This window comes from Antennarius striatus, chromosome 20 (genome assembly GCF_040054535.1).
Source record: "Antennarius striatus isolate MH-2024 chromosome 20, ASM4005453v1, whole genome shotgun sequence".
In the NCBI taxonomy this organism is placed as follows: Eukaryota; Metazoa; Chordata; class Actinopteri; order Lophiiformes; family Antennariidae; genus Antennarius; species Antennarius striatus.
Window position 1 is genome coordinate 17416615 of NC_090795.1, and position 17657 is coordinate 17434271.

At 47.7% G+C, this 17657-nt stretch overlaps 1 protein-coding gene across 1 annotated transcript; it reads left to right on the forward strand.

The window, feature by feature from the left end:
• Nucleotides 1–632: 632 nt before the first annotated feature.
• On the forward strand, nt 633–17403 carry stk17a (serine/threonine kinase 17a). Its single transcript, XM_068303937.1, has 7 exons — nt 633–987; nt 7946–8158; nt 13596–13743; nt 13892–14018; nt 14106–14154; nt 15085–15255; nt 15481–17403. Exons 1-7 carry the CDS (start codon nt 809–811, stop codon nt 15839–15841), a joined length of 1248 nt encoding a protein of 415 aa, XP_068160038.1. The 5' UTR covers nt 633–808; the 3' UTR covers nt 15842–17403.
• The last annotated feature ends 254 nt before the right edge of the window (nt 17404–17657 follow it).

The window sequence follows — 17657 nt, forward strand, 5'->3', positions numbered from 1 at the left end:
CGGTCGTTGTTAACCCGGGCCTCGACCGATCCGGTATGGAAGTCATAGGTTTGATTCGCATGCTTTGATTTGGCAAAAGTTTTACACCGGATGGCCTTCCTGACGCAACCCTCTGTATTTATCCGGGCTTGGGACCGGCACAATAAGACACTGGCTTGTGTCCTCTTATGGCTACATTACGCATTAACCGCGAGTAATGAGGGATAACTATATATACAAAATATAAACACAACACTTTTGTTTTTACGTAATGTAGCCACAAGAGGACACATTGTGCCGGTCCCAAGCCCGGATAAATTATATTTGTGTGTGTGTGTGTGTGTGTGTGTGTGTGTGTGTGTGTGTGTGTGTGTGTGTGTGTGTGTGTGTGTGTGTGTGTGTGTGTGTGTGTGTGTGTGTGTGTGTGTGTGTATATATATATATATATATATATATATATATATATATATATATATATACCTGTATTTATATAGAGAGAGGGGGGGTCCTCAGCCCCCCCTCCCCGTCCCGTCATCTGGACGCGGACTGAGCGCGTGCCGCTGAGCCGCCCTGTGATTGGTCCGACCGCCTGTCTCTCCGCACCGGTTGCCTGGTTACTGACAGCCCGGCTCCAGGGGGGAGGACAACCTGAGCCCAGCCGCCCCACCGGGAGTCTGTCCTCCGCGCCGCCCGACAGGAGCGTCCAGAGTCCGGGTCGCGTCGAGCCGCTGCCCCCCAGTGACGGCCGTGTCCAGGACTCCGTGCCGCGGACACCGCGTCTCCCACCGCGGGCTGCTCAAACTTCTCATCCGGACTGAAGCGAGCCGCCATGATCCCGGAACGTCCCCGCGCCGGGGAGTCGAGGAGCCGGACCCCCCTCCAGCCTCCCCCGGCCGAACCGAACCGGGACCGCAGCGCCGGCGGCCTGTTGTCCCGCATCAAGACCCCCGTTAGCAGCGAGCCGTTCACCGACCACTACACCGTCATCCCCGGGAGGGAGCTGGGCAGGTAGGACCGTCTGACCCCCCCGGAGGACGCGTCTGTCCGGGTCACGTGGGGACCGAACCCTCACCTCAAAAAAGTTCTCTTCAGTTCACGTGTCTGTGGTGAGAACTGAGATCAATCAGAACCAATCAATCAATACCACACCAACAGATTATCATCAGATTATCATCAGATTATCAACAGATTATCAACAGATTACTGCTGATGTCAGATGATGGAAAGGGTTTTGGTCTCGGTCACTGCTGTGACGTCATAGGGGGACTGAAGTGCGGTTACCTGCTGTAACCATGACGACCGACCAATGACCACCACTGGTATACCAGTTGTTTCATCCTGCTCTCATACGGCTGTGTGTGTGTGTGTGTGTGTGTGTGTGAGTGTGTGTGTGTGTGTGTGTGTAGTTTTGCGTAGCATGCCTGACATTGTGACTGAGATTAGTTTCTCCACAACAACATGAAAGCTTGTATTAATCTGCTGCTCTGATCTGCAGCCTTGTGGTCACAGATCAGCTGACAGTCGTTCAAGTTCATGGTTCTCCTGAGGTCTGGTTCCACTGGTTCCACACAGAAGTCTTCTACTTCTTCATAGGTTGACACACCACGGAGGGTTCATCCTGGTCTGGCGGCGGATGTGAACCCTTCATGGGAGTTGTTCTACAAGCCACCGTCAACAAAACATGCTGGGGATCTCCAGTGGAGGATTGTACACGGCGCTGTGGCCGTCAACTTTTATTTTGAGTTTGAGTCCAAGTATGTTGGAAAACCGTCCGTTCTGTGGGAGACTGGACAGTCTGGTCCTGGTTTTAGAGAGAATCTCTCATCCGTCGTGTTTCTGACAAACAGGTTTACATTATTGGTTTGAAATGTAAGAAGTATCAGAAAAAGGACCGGCAGATCCTCAACTTTCTTCTGGGCCAAACAAAGATGGTGATTTATGTAAGCAGGACGAAAACGGTTGAAGGTTCGTCTGACTGACGGATTTGAACTATATCAGAGCGATCAATGATTTAGACACCTTAAGGAACCCCTGGTTTGTCAAAGGTGTCTTATGTTCCGTGTTGAGTGAGGAACTTGTGTTCAGCCAGTGGTTGGTTAAATTCACATATATTTCGCTTATTTTTTGCTTTTGCTTATTTTGCACTGGCGTCGCACCCGGAGTTTCCCCCACCTCGCGCCCTATGAGAGCTGGGATAGGCTCCAGCTCCCCGTGACCCGGCGCAAGCAGATGAAGTGGTCAGAAAATGAATGAATTAATAATTAAAATTATTAATAATAATATTTTGTTTGTTTATGTTACATTACTTGTTTTTTGAAACGTGAGCTCTGTTTTGCGTGAATCTCTTTTGGATTTTGTGTCAACGTAACTATCTTGTATTTAGACTTTTACGAATAAACGTGATTTTTAAAAATCAAATCAAAACCTTCTACCTTCACGTACAGGTAGATGCTGGCAGGACGTACATTCACGTGTAGTAGGTATGCGCTGGTTCTGAGAACCTTTAACAAACAGGTTCATGTTTTCACCGTGGAACGACAGTCAGAAACCAAGAGTGGTTGTGTTTTATTCTCAAATGGAGGAGTGTTGCGTTCATAGAACCCAACAGAATCAGTTTGACCCAACCCAGGATCCATCCACCTCCCAGGTGTCAGATCACAGGGTTTTTCCCAACTCTGTTGTTTTCAGCAGAGACCTTGTCGTGGCAGTTAACCGACGTAACAGTGGATGAAGAGGAGGCCGGTCTCCGGCCGTACAGCCGGGGTTTTTTCCTGACTGACTCTTGGCCAGTTTGCCAGTGTGTCTATGTGTGTAGCTGGGGGGCTGACGATGGGAGGGTTACAACTAGCGGCCTACATTACGTCTATGTAGGGAGAACCAGATGGCAGCAGCCAAGCTCCTTTAGAGACCACCAGGCTCTGGGGTCCATATGGTTAAGACCCAAAAGGTCTTAGTGACAGAAATGGCCCTTCTCTTATTGGCCCATATGGTGACGGGCGGAACTCTTTACTGATTACGTGGGTGGTGTTGTCTTGTTTAGACTAAATATGCCGACAGCTGTCATTTTTTAGCGATTTCTAATTTGGAGTCATTCCATCTCAGATCGGGGAACGGTTAATGTGCTTTGTTTGAGGAGGTTAGGAAGGGCTTCCTCTGGTCCGACACCACACAATGTCACTGTCATCAGTGTGATCATTACTAGTTAGGTATAGTTTATATGAGTTATATTAGATAGACTCTAACTTGTCTTGACATGTGGAGTCCCAGAGTCATTCTGGTGTGATAGAGCTCAAGGGCACTTCAACAGCAACAGCTGTACCGTTTGAATATGTTCAGTCATCTGACACGTCATCGGTTGTTTTGAGTTCACATCCTGTTGTACTGACCCACACAGAGCTGCTTCACACTGTAAACACACACACACACACACACACACGCACACACACACACACACACACACACACACACTAAAGCCATCTCTTTCAGGGTCTAGCCTGAACGAGGCTGTTGGCTTTGGAGATGTGCTGACGCGGCGTGTCATAGGGTGTGGTGGCCCAGTTTGGTTTCTAAAGGGCCAGCCCAGACTCCCAAACCAAACACCAACCATCTTCTGTTCCCCAGAATGACCACACGTGGACCATGATGCATTGCTTCAGGGGTCCTTAAACCACATTAGTTGTGTCTTGTCAGAGCTGGACACAACTAAAAGCCCTGAACCTCTCAGCGGCTCAGTTTTTGTTGTTTCTAAAAGTCTGTGTCCAGTCAGGCACAGAGCAGATGCTAACAGCGTTAGCTAGTGCATCGCTACTTTCAAACCATTAGATTAGTTTTTGATGACAGTAAAGATTTCAGTGTGTGTGAACCACTGTTTACAGATAAAGATAGAAGCTCGTATAAAATGATTAATCAACTACAGCCTGAACAAGAGTTAGTACATGGTTTAGAAAATCAGGAATGCCTTTTGATTCGGGACATTAATTAAAGATGCAGATGTCTGAGTCTGTTCTCAGAGACCTGAGTTCACGTTGGAGCCTGTGGCCCCCAGCGGCTCCGGCCTCATGACTCTCACGAGTCCAGCAGCCCCGTCCGGAGCTCCAGGCCCGGGGCAGCCGGTCACGCTCTGCTGCCTCACACAGCTCCACACACAGTCTGAGTCATTGTGTTCTCCTCCTGCTGCTCTCAGCCGCGGGTTCATAAAGAATGGAACCAGTTTATCATCTGCTACAATCTGCTCTTGTCCCGCAGCACCGTAACATCCACCCTCGCTTATAACCTGTGCCCCGGTACGAGCAAGAGGCAGCACGGCTTTTACACATTTATACTCCACCACATTTTTACCACAACATCAAGTTCACATTTCACCACATCATTGGAATTTATGACAATCATGAACTGCAATACAGGTAGTCCTCAACCTAAGAACACAACTGGTTCCGAGAGGTTGTTTGTAATTGAATTGTGTGTGAGTTATTTATTAAATTTCAATCGATAATCACCATTAGAAGTCATTTAATAGTCATTAGTACTCTAAATACTAAAGTACCACTCCCTAAGACTGACTAGTGTTCACCACACTTTCCCTCCTCGATGAGATGACAAAACGAGGATTTGGGAGTTCTGGAACTGTGAGGCAGAACCGTCTGTTTGACGTCCCATTCACATCTCAGAAGACCGTCATGAACCTTCATTATCCCACTGGTCACAACTGTGACCGATCATAAAACACACATTTTCACCTACCTTTCCACGAGAATTTCAAAAAAGCATGATTGATTATTTCAAAGGGTTACTAATGACACAGGATTTGGATATTTTTATGTCTGGAAAAATTTTGGGAATAAATGGGTGAAAATCAAAGTGTCTAAGTCAGTGGTTCTTAACCTTGTTGGAGGTGCCGAACCCTGCCGGTTTCATTTGCTCACTCACCAAATCCTTCTTTAGAAAAAGAAAAGTCTTTTTTTTTCAAATTTAAGACATAAGTGTATGTTTTAATGGTGTATTTAATGAATTGTGCATTAATGTCACCTTTTTCAAAGAACAAAACAAAGACAGCACCCCTAGCGATTGGTCACATGCAGCAAACTCCACCCTTTTTATGTGAGTGCGCACAGATCTAGAGTGGACAAGCCTGGATTGAATTAGTGAGTTGATAACCGGCTTTATGGTACCGAAAATCCGGAGGGCGGATGTCTCGTTAAGTGAAGCCAGATACGTAGGAGGAAGCCTGGCTAGGTTAATCCAGCTTTATGGTACAGGCCTCAGTTCAGATATGCGTGGCTTCACCTTGACAGGTGTTACTCTGATGTCATTTTACACCAAAGTCTGTTTCTGTTGTTTCCATCAGCTTCAGGAAGTGTTCCTTTATTTTTACCAGCACCAGACTAGAGTTGTTCACCTTGACATTCAGATCCTGCAGAACGCTGACTCCCATCACGTTCTGTTATACAGTACAGGTAAATTCAGGTCACACCTGTTCGTCCGACCACTTTGTTTTTTTGCTCAACATAGTTACTATGAATTGGAGCTGGAGCCTCAACTGGCATAGGGTGTGAGGCAGGGGACACTCCAGGCACAACGCCAGTGCACCGCGAGCCACACACAAAGACATACAACCATGCATACACACAATCACTCGTACGGGCAATTTGGGACCGGCCAATCAACCTGAAGCGAATGCTTTTGGAGGTGGGAGGAAGCCGGAGAACCCGGAGAGAACCCACGCAGACACGGGGAGAGCATGAGAACTCCACACAGAGCAACCCCATTTTCTAAAAAACTTCCCGTGGGGGGCCCCCCAGACCCCCCTGTGGGGTTATCACCCCACGCCCACCCACCCACCCCCCCACCGCAACGAGCGTGGTTTTACACCCCCCAACAATTGGAAACTTGCATTCACTATGTGAAGTTACAGTCATACAAAGTATTACTCAATGTTTACTTGTACGTTTTACTTGCTTTATATCAAGCTGCTGTTTTGGAAGAAGAAGAAAACACTCCAAAAAGCTCTCTACCAGTTTTTAAGTGCATCCAACGACAGTGAGTCACTGTTGATGTTGACAATCCACTGTACGTTTCTGTAGCATGTAGCATGTAGCTTACCTTTAGAAGAAGGGGAGGAATTATTGTTGGTCAGAGTTGTCATCAGAGAGATGGTCACCACTACCACTATCTTCACTAGTGTTTGCTTTATTATATATCACAAACAGTAAAGAATCCAAGGTACGAAGCCTGACGCTCTCAGATGCTAACAGAGACAATAAGAAAACAACAAGACGGGGGGACAAGTGTTGGAGCTGTGTGAACACAGCAGTGCTGCTCAGAGGGGGTTGTGGCAGAAAGAGGAACTGCAGGACAACAGACATGGTGGCGCATCTTTGAATGTTCGTATGTTGAGGACTACCTGTATTTACACTATGGCCCACTAAATCATTAGTTCATTTGTCTTCAGCTGTTTATCCACTTTGTGGGTCATAGTGCTACAGGCAAGAGGCAGGGTACACCCCGGACGACACGCCAGCTAATCTCCATTGAAACATTCTATGCAGACAAAACAAATATCTTCAGCACTCACCTGAGACAACTACCATTACTGAACAATTTTTTAAATTTGTTAACCTTTATTTACCCATTATGAATTATAAAGACGAACGTTGTTTGTTGTGTGATTGGATGACATGGAGTCAAATTGATGCTCCTGATTATTGGTGCATTGACATCCAACATGGGCGACACGGTGGCTCAGTGGGTAGATCTGTTGACTCACAGAAAGAAGGTTCAATCCCCTTCAGATGGGATTGCTATTGTCCTGTCTGCAAACCAATGTCTGGACAGATGACAGCCGCCAAAGGGAGGCGTGATGTGGGTTTGGCGTCTCCATCACCAGGGTTCCCCCTGGGCAACAGCGCCGGCCAGGCGTCATCATCCTCACACAACGACACGGGTAGCCTCGAATAGAACTGGGTCAAGGCAGAGAACAGAGATAGAGAACAAGCCGGACGGATGAGACGGATGAGAAATGACATCCTACATACGGCCAGACAAACCCCCATCTGGACGATAAATTTCGCTAAAATAAAACGTATCACACAGATTGTGTTCAGTGTAACCCATGTGTGCCCGCACCTCTTTGTGTGTTGTTCTATGACCAACCAGAGAACAGAGTAGTAGATGAAATCTGATGGCATTGAATAGCTGAGTACAGTAATCCCTCGTTACTCGTGGTTAATGTGTTCCAGGAACCTTATGAGCAAAGACTAGCGACAAGCTGTCATTTTGTTCTTCTTCTTCTCCTTGGGGCTTTTCCCTTCAGGGGTCTCCACAGCCAATCAGTGTCCTCCATCTAGCCCTGTCTTCTGCATCCTCTTCTCTCACACCAACTACCTTCATGTCTTCCCTCATTACATCCACAAACCTCCTCTTTGGTCTTCCTCTAGGGCTCCTCCCTGGCAGTTCAGAACTCAGCATCCTTCTACCAATATATTCACTATCTCTCCTCTGGACATGTCCAAACCATCTCAGTCTGGCCTCTCTGACTTTATCTCCAGAACCTCTAACATGTGCTGTCCCTCTGATGTACTCATTCCTGATCCTATCCATCCTGGTCACTCCCTGAGAGAACCTCAGCATCTTCATCTCTGCTACCTCCAGCTCTGTCTCCTGTCTTTTCTTCAGTGACACTGTCTCTAGACCAAACAACATCGCTGGTCTCACCACAGTTTGGTACATGTATGGTAATTTAAACATTTCTGAACCCCCCCCATACTGATGTTAAACCACTTTCTACCTGTATTACCTTTTCCCACACTCTGATAGACTGTTTAAAGCACCTTTATGCCTCACAAAAGTGTCTTGCAACCCGTGTTGTTTCCTGTATCATGATGTGGTGAGGTACCTGTTAGCACAGTAGTCGTCTGACTGCCGCCTATGTCGGTCATGTGTTTACTGCCCTGTCGCTCTGCCCTTCCAGGGGGAAGTTTGCTGTAGTCAGAAAGTGCGTGGAGAAACGCACAGGACATGAGTACGCAGCGAAGTTCATGAGGAAGAGACGGAAAGGCAAAGACTGCCGGATGGAGATCATCCACGAGATCTCAGTACTGGAGCTGGCAGCAGCCAGCCCCCGAGTGGTCAACCTCCATCAGGTCTACGAGATGGCGTCCGAGATGGTTCTCGTCCTGGAGTTGTGAGTATCTGACGCCCTGACAAACACGACACCATCACATGACTCACTAAGTTTATGTTGGCTCACGCTGCCACCAGAGACGTGAGATGATAGAGACTCCGTACCCAAAGGAGTCATGAGGCAGCCAACCCTACCGTCAACGGGGAGAATATGTTGTACGGGTAGTCCTCAACCTACAAACACAACGGCTTCCGAGAGGTTGTTCATAAGCTGAGTTGTTTGTAAGTTGTTGTTTAGGAAATTTCTATCTATAATCACCATTTGAGTTCATGTGACCATGGAGGACTCTGAGATTCACCTGAGAGTGAACAGAGAGAAGCTGCAGCCTGAGAGGAGGGGTCAGAGACCCACAGGAGACAGTGATGAAAGATATTCACACACACACACACACACACACACACACACACACACACACACACAGTCTAGTATATAGTGGGTTGGGTTTCTCCGTCCCAGCCCAATGGCTGAGAGGTAAACAGTATCATATACTGACTACAGCTTAATGCTCTAAATCCATCAGCAACACTTAATAGAAAACAACTGGAGCACAGATCAGTTTGACCTAGTATGTGGGATTCACACACACACACACACACACACACACACACACACACACTGACACACACACACGTGGCTGTATGGTGTTGGCTGCATTAGTTGCACCACTTGTCGATGAACTCATTTCTCTGGTCATTTATGAGCCATGCCTGACCTGTTTCCCAGTGTGTGTGTGTGTGTGTGTGTGTGTGTGTGTGTGTGTGTGTGTGTGTGAGAGCATTTAGATTTCCATCACTATAATTTGAAGTTGTAATGGTTCAGTGTTTGTGTCTTTCTGTCTTTGGGTTTTGTCGGTTTGCAGTCATCGAAGCTGCTGCCAAAAGACTACAGTGTTCTACAGGATTATGGTCTGTCGGCAGCTCGCGCCACCCAATACAATCTGTCCTGTTAAGGAGAGCCCACAAATGCCCCTTTAAATGCCCCAGTGTGTTTGATCCTCCCCCGCATTAGTCCGTCCCAATCCCAGTTTTTGTCCATGAAAAGGATAATCCCAGAATTAACTGCTGCCCTGAAGGACTCTAGAGTTCACGGTCAGTCCCTGACCAGAACCAGGACACCAGTCTACATCATAAACCCTGTCAGGGATACTTAGTCTAAGTCTAGAGTCTAAGTCTTAGACTAAACCCTCAATGTTCCTCAGCCATGGAGGAACATGTAAATGTGTGTCCTTCATGGAAACGTTCCGTGTTCAGCTCATTTTAGCGTGTTCCACCAGACACCGGCTGCCTGAGGCGTGACGCAGTGCTAACCCCGGCTTTAAGGATGTTATGAGTTTATGAGGGGGGCATTGAACCCATCTGATCACAGGAACCCCACCCCTCCCTGTGTTTTATTTTGTTGACAGCTGACAGATATTTCGGGCAGTGGGGCAAGTGGGGATTGAAGGGGAGGGGGCAGATACAGTATTCTACAAATGAGGGTCAGCTTGACATAGAAAACCATTCATGCCATCATTGGGGGAGGGGGTGGAGGGGGGTGAAAAACACCAACTGGGCCGGAGCTACTTTAAGGCTGGACGGGAAAGACAAAGACTAGAATGGTTTAGGGGGGGGGGGTACAGAAAGAGGACGGAGGAGAATGAATGGGGGCGCTTTAACAGGTCCCCCCCCCCATCTGACCTCGCTGCTGGCGGCGCTCCAGCCGAGGGTTCATCATGTCAGTGGAGCTGCAGGAGCACACGTGACGGCCAGAAGCGTGCCGAGCCAAACACACGAGCGTTCACACGGACCGACGGGCTGGAACGTAAAGACGGGGCTCACCGCGGGGGCTCTGCACAACCAACAGGAAGTAACGTCTGCAGAACAGGAAGTAACGTCTGCAGAACAGGAAGTAACGTCTGCAGAACAGGAAGTAACGTCTGCAGAACAGGAAGTAACGTCTGACAGCTAGGTTTGATTGACGTATTGACCCAGAATCCTGTTCGTTTGGCCTCCAGGTGACACAACACCCTCAGACGGTCATTAAACAGCAGGGGTGTTCACGGGTCTGGCACGGTGCAATGCATTCTGGTTATTTTTAATCTTTTGACACCCGGAGAGTTCCTCCTGTCTCGTCTCCGTGTTGATGAGGCTTTTTTTCTTCTTCCACCATCTCTCTGACAGCTTCCAGCCAGCCGGTCGCCCAGAGGAGTCCTGGGTCCTGGCCCTAGTTTCTTCCTCAATGAGGGCGTTTTTGCCTGCCGCTGTCGCTTATGCTCTGGAGGGTTCTGTTGGGTTTTGCTGTCTGTTAAAGACCCTCGAAATGTCTTTTGCCATGATGAAGCGCTATATAAATAAAACTTGATTGATTGATTGATTGATCCGCGGTACACTGGCGTCGTGCCCGGAGTGTCCCCCGCCTCACGCCCTGAGACTGCCAGGATAGGCACTGGCTACCCCGCGACCTGCGTTAGCGGATTAAGCGGGTTGGAAAATGAATGAATGAATGAATGATTGATTGATTGATTATTAACTGTCGTAGAATCAGAGGACAGCAGCTGTAATATACAGAAATAACGTGATAATGGTGTGTCGTCTGACATGAACACACTGGTTTGTTCCTGTGTGGGTCTCGTGGGTCCACCCAGTGGGGGCCCACAGCTCATGTTGGCCCCCCGGGACCTCATGGCCTCCTAATTTGACCCTCAGTGAAACTAGTGGTGATGTCAGACTCCAGGCATGTGGTCGGTTACTATGTCTGTGCAGCGCTTTGAGCCGTTAGCGTGTGGGAAACTCCTGTTTTGTGGACATGAATGCGTTTTGGGTGAGGATGAGGAGCCAATCAGAGCCCCCCCCACCTTCATCACCCCCTGTCTCTGTCACGCACATTCAGCCCTTTGTCTTTGCTTTGGGGAGGGTTTCTCTGATGAGCACTGATAGATGTTTACACCAGTCCTACCTTCAATCAGATGAGGACTGACCCCCCCACCCCCACCCCCGTCCCTGAGTGTTATTCAGGTTGACTGGGGTCCATTAAATTGATCCACTGCTTTCATTAATTACATTTTCAATCGTTCAGATCGGCCCGACTCCCCCCCCCTGAGAACTGTGTCACAGTGTTGTTGTGTTTCAGTCACGACCTCTGACCCACCAGTGGGTGCTGGTATCTGCATCGACCGTGTGTGTGTGTGCGTGTGTGTGTGTGTGTGTGTGTGTGCGTGTGTGTGTGTGTGTGTGTGTGTGTGTGTGTGTGTGTGTGTGTGTCTCCACGGTAACAGGTTATTGAGTCATGATCAGAGCTAGCCTGTAGCTGTTGACTTCCTCCAACAGGAGCTCATGGTGGATGAGATGGAGCCGTTTGATTGGAGGATACATTTCAAAACACTTCTTTTAAAACGAGCAAAATCAAACCAACCTTCAGCGATCCCTCGTTACTCTAATGGGTTCCAGGACCCACCCACCCGCTAAAACGGCACTCCAGGATTTGGTGGAATTACCATAAATATTTATTTTATTTACAGTCATTTAATGTTTATGAACCCTCCCCATATTTCCCCAAAAGTGTGGGAAAAGGTAATACAGATAGAAGGTGGTTTAATATCAGTATGGGAGGGGGGGTTTATAAATGTTTGAATTACCATAAATAATAAGATGAATAGCTTGTCACGAAATCGCGGCATTTTGTATTTTGCAGGCGGTTCTGGAACGCATCAACCACGAGTAACGAGGATCACTGTATGTAGATACGGGAGTGTTTGCAATGAATGCACCTGAATGCACCTGAATGCACCTGAATGCACCTGAATGCATCCTACAGGATGATTTTTGGTGGATTTAATGACAGAAAATGTTCAAGAAAACCGTGTTTCTTTATGAGCTCCGGCTTCACTCGTCCGTCACTCTGAGTTCGTTGTTCCAGGTCTCCGTCTGGTTCCAGCCTCAGGAACGTGGACCGGATGGCCCTGATGTTGATCCAGTCCTAGAACCAGACGGACTCAGATCGGGGTGTTTGTGTTCCGGTCCGGCTCCTGGAGCTCCAGTCGCTGTCTGTTGTTGGACAGACTGGATTAAAGTGTGTCTGATCCTCTGAGGAATGAACTTCCATTCCAGCGCTTTGACTCACGTGGAGGAAGCTCTGGTGAAACTCTGGTGACCCAGATTAGAAACTAATCACACACACAGCCCCATGGCTGACCTAATTATTGATCATTGTTCACCTTCTGTGTGTGTGTCAGCGCTGCTTACTCCACTTGTTCTCATTAGACTTCCAGATGCTCTCAGCCAATAGAAAAGCGCGTACGGTGTCACGTGACTACCTGTTAAAAATCTGCAATGAGGTGAAGCCGGACATCTTGAAGTGAATGCGCGAGGGATTACTGTAATCTGTTTTTATCCCCTATAGACATGCAGACTTTACCTGTGTGTAATTAATTATACATAAGTTACGTAAACAATCAAAGTATGAAACACAAAAGTCTCGTATCTCAGATTAATGCTCATTTATATAAATAAAGTATATACTACTACTTCTTCTTCTTCTCATTTGTCAAACAAAAATCTGTGCAGAGCGACCGCAAGTTTGTGGTGGCGTTCATTCACTTTTCTAACACAAATCTGTAATGGAGCTGATCTGCACAGGAGGCTGGTGCCCCCTCCTGGCAGGAGACCTGCAGGTGCAGCCTTTCACATAAATATACTTTTACATTGATTATTTCTAAATAAAAGGGTCAGTGGAATAATAATAATGACGTCTACTTTTCAAGTCACTTTTCGAAGTAGAAGGTCTTCAGACTGATAAACGTGCGGCGCCCCCCGGTATCTAACGGCCCCCCCTGTAGGATGGAGGTCCAGTTGGGACCGACTGACTGACCCATGCAGCAGGTTTTACTTCCACACTCATTTTCCAGTGTTTTGACCTCACTGGGGTAATGATCTGTTCTGCTCACCTTGAAAATCCAAAGCACCCCCCCGCACCCCCCCCCCCACCCCCACCCCTCCTCAGAGATAAAGCCTAATTCAGCAGCGCCCTGAGGGGACACATCTATTCCTGACTACCCAGTTTGTCCACCAGGGTTTATCTCAGGTCAGAGGAAATGGAAGGATCTTTGATGGGGGGGGGGTCGGTTTTCTTTAGAATCACAGCTGTTTTCTCTGGTCAGAGTCGCGACCAACGGTCTAATGGGTTTACCACACGGGAGGGTGGAGAGCTATTGGTGTTACTGGTTAGTGATGTATAACCTGGGGGCCTGGGGGAGGATTTTGAGGTGTAGAATGCATCCTAATCATTGAAGGGGGGTTAAGTATGAAACCTGTGCTCAGCATCAGGTTAAGGTTAAACGTGTGTGTGTGTGTGTGTGTGTGTGTGTGTGTGTGTGTGTGTGTGTGTGTGTGTGTGTGTGTGTGTGTGTGTGTGTGTGTGTGTGTGTGTGTGTGTGTGTGTGTGTGTGTGTGTGTGTGTGCAGTGCTGCTGGAGGTGAGATCTTCAGTCAGTGTGTGTCTGATTGTGAGGACGATGCCTTCAGTGAGGAAGACGTGAAGAAGCTGGTGAGGCAGATCCTGGAGGGCGTCTCCTTCCTCCACCAGAACCACGTCGTCCACCTCGATCTGAAGGTGGGTCAAACGCAGCATCCCTCTCCTGATTGGCCAGTTTCATCCGCCAGTCATCAGTGAACACGTTAACCCTTAACACCTGACTGCTACTGAGGAGAAGACCTCCAGGTGGAGGTGAGAACCCTAACAGGCTGTGGTTTCCTCTCAGCCTCAGAACATCCTTCTGACCAGCAGCTCTCCTCTGGGGGACATCAAGATTGTGGACTTTGGGCTGTCCAGGATGGTCAGCAGCCACCAGGAGCTCCGAGAGATCATGGGAACTCCAGAATACGTTGGTGAGCTCATGATGAACGGAACCTTAACCGCCGGGCGCTAACGTGTGCCCTGAGTGACGTCTGACATGCCTTTGTTCTCGTTTTTAGCGCCGGAGATTCTAAATTATGAACCCATCACCACGGCGACAGACATGTGGTAAGAAAACGTCAGTCTGTGAACGTCGTTGGGACTCGAGCTGGATCAGACCCTTAGAGTTAGTCTTCATGAAAGAAAAAGCACATTACTCAGCAGCAAAGGGATCAAAAGAAGATGGTGACAGAAGATGAAAGAAATGTTTTCTTTTTTTTTTCTTTTTATGTTAGAAATTTTTATTTTATCTTTTTTTTTTTTATTTGTTTTTGTTTTTTATGTATTTATTTTTTATTTATTTATTTATTTATTTTTGCACATATCTCAGGTACCTGATAAGATAAAAAGCCGAAACTAAAGGCGTTATATTCCGGGAGGCAAAGGGATGAAAATTAGATCACAACTTTGACCTTGAAAAACTAGGTCAAGGTCAAATTTTCACTTTTATACCTATTTAGGTACACGTCTCTGTAAGCTGATGAGATATCATCACGAAACAAAAAGCAACATTTTCAGGAGGCCAGAGGCACAACGTGTGATGATGTCACGGGATGTATTTTCTGTAAAGACCAAACGTATTGACGACATGAACGGGTAAACCTGTGTGAGCCGTCTGTTCAGTCCAGGACGTTCGGTCCAGGACGTTCGGTCCAGGACGTTCGGTCCAGGACGTTCGGTCCAGGACGTTCGGTCCAGGACGTTCGGTCCAGGACGTTCGGTCCAGGACGTTCGGTCCAGGACGTTCGGTCCAGGACGTTCGGTCCAGGACGTTCGGTCCAGGACGTTCGGTCCAGGACGTTCGGTCCAGGACGTTCGGTCCAGGACGTTCAGTCCAGGACGTTTGACTGAGACTCCAACGCTCTGAAGAAGAAACTCGAAATAATGAAACTTGAAACAGCTTCTACTTATTCACTGTTTCCTCTGCTTCCTGTTGATTTGTCCTCTCCGTTCTGCTCCTGTTTGCTGGACCCCCCCTGCTCTGTGCCGTGTGTTCAGGAGCATCGGCGTCCTGGTCTACGTCATGCTGACGGGACTCTCCCCCTTCCTGGGGGAGAACAAGCAGGAGACGTTCCTCAACATCTCTCGTCTCAGCGTGAGCTACAGCGAGGAGGAGCTGGACCAGGAGGCCCTGACCTTCATCCAGACGCTGCTGCGCAAACACCCACGGTCAGTCCCCCCCAACACACACTCACACACACACACACACACACACACACACACACACAGAGCTTAGAAGACATTTTTGTCCAGACGTCAGCAGATCTGTGAACACAGGAAGTAAAATTGTGTGTGTGTGTGTGTGTGTGTGTGTGTGTGTGTGTGTGTGTGTGTGTGTGTGTGTGTGTGTGTGTGTGTGTGTGTGTGTGTGTGTGTGTGTGTGTGTGTGTCCAGGGATCGGGCCACTGCAGAGCAGTGTCTCAAACACCCCTGGCTTCAGCCCTCAGGCCCTCAGGTCCTCCACCGTGACGACGAGGCTCCGCCCACAGAGGACCGGGACACACCCACCTCCACCGGGGCCCTCGACCCCCCCGGCAGCACGGCCCCGGCTCAGGAGGAGGAGAGCGGGGAGGACGGAGGAGACGTGGGGACGGAGGAGCTGATCGTGGTGGCGGCGTACACCTTGGGTCAATGCCGCCAATCGTCTAGCTCCGCCCCCGAGAAGGAGGCGGGGCAGAAGGCCGTCTCCAAGCGCTTCAGGTTTGAGGAGCCTTTCAGCGCCCTTCAAGAAGTCCCAGGAGAGTTTATCTACTGACCCCCCCGCCTCACACCAGGACCACCACCCCGATTAGACCGCCCCACATGTATAGTAATAGTATCTCCCATGATGCATTGCCTCTGCTGACACCCACACTGTGAACCTTTAAACAACGGAAACAACTGGAAACAAGTTTCCTCTAATAGTTCACATGGTTTCCTTTAGGGGAACCCCCGGGGGGGGGGGGGGTGTAGGTTCTGTTCTTTACTACCAAACCTCTCTGGACCCCCCCCCCCCGACTGCTCCGCCCCCACCAGATGAACTGCTTCATGATCAGACCTCTTTGTTATTACTGTTATGGTGCTTCAAGTGTCACGTGTTAGTGAGAAGTTTACCGCCTGTGTTCACGGTGTGTTCGGACTGGTTAGACTGGAACATTAAAGAGACTGACTGTATAGACTGACTGTATAGACTGACTGTATAGACTGACTGTATAGACTGACTGTATAGACTTTATAGACTGACTCTATAGACTGACTCTATAGACTGTATAGACTGACTGTATGGACTGTATAGACTGACTGTATAGACTTTATAGACTGACTGTATAGACTGTATAGACTGACTGTATAGACTGACTGTAAAGACTGTGTAGACTGTATAGACTGTATAGACTGTATAGACTGACTGTATAGACTGACTGTAAAGACTGACTGTATAGACTGTATAGACTGACTGTATAGACTGACTGTATAGACTGTATAGACTGTATAGACTGACTGTATAGACTGACTGTAAAGACTGTGTAGACTGTATAGACTGTATAGACTGACTGTATAGACTGACTGTAAAGACTGACTGTATAGACTGTATAGACTGACTGTATAGACTGACTGTAAAGACTGTGTAGACTGACTAGAGACTGTATAGACTGACTGTATAGACTATAGACTGACTGTATAGACTGACTGGATAGACTGTATAGACTATAGACTGACTATAGACTGTATTGACTGACTGTATAGACTGGCTGTATAGACTGACTATAGACTGTATAGACTGACTACAGAGTGACTGTATAGACAGACTGTATAGACTGCATAGACAGACTGTATAGACTGACTGTATAGACTGACTATAGACTGTATAGACTGACTGTATAGACTGTATAGACTGACTGTATAGACTGACTGTAAAGACTGACTGTATAGACTGTGTAGACTGACTAGAGACTGTATAGACTGACTGTATAGACTATAGACTGACTATAGACTGTATTGACTGACTATATAGACAGACTGTATAGACTGACTATAGACTGTATAGACTGACTATATAGACAGACTGTATAGACTGTATAGACTGACTATAGACTGTATAGACTGACTGTATAGACTGACTGTATAGACAGACTGTATAGACAGACTGTATAGACTGACTATAGACTGTATAGACTGACTATAGAGTGTATAGACTGACTGTACAGACAGACTATATAGACTGGACGTCCACTCTGGTGGGTCTGTATGTAAATGTGTTTGAAGCTATAAGCTGTGTTACCATAGCAACAGATTTGTACATTATTGTCCTCTACTGTAAATAAACATTTCCACTCTGAACCGTTTTTGGCTCATTTGTGATCAGAACACAGGAAGGACATCACTGTTCTGGTCCACAGGACCCGATGAGGTATTGATCGATACGTATCAATAACCAGTCGTATCAACAATAGGGTTACGTATCAATAACCCTGATCTTGATCAGTTATTGATTTGTTTACGTGCTGGTTCCCGTCCAGCTGACCTGAGCGACGCCTCTGGTTGTGAGATGCAGGAAGTCAGAGCGATGGTTACCATGGTTACCAGAAGGTTTG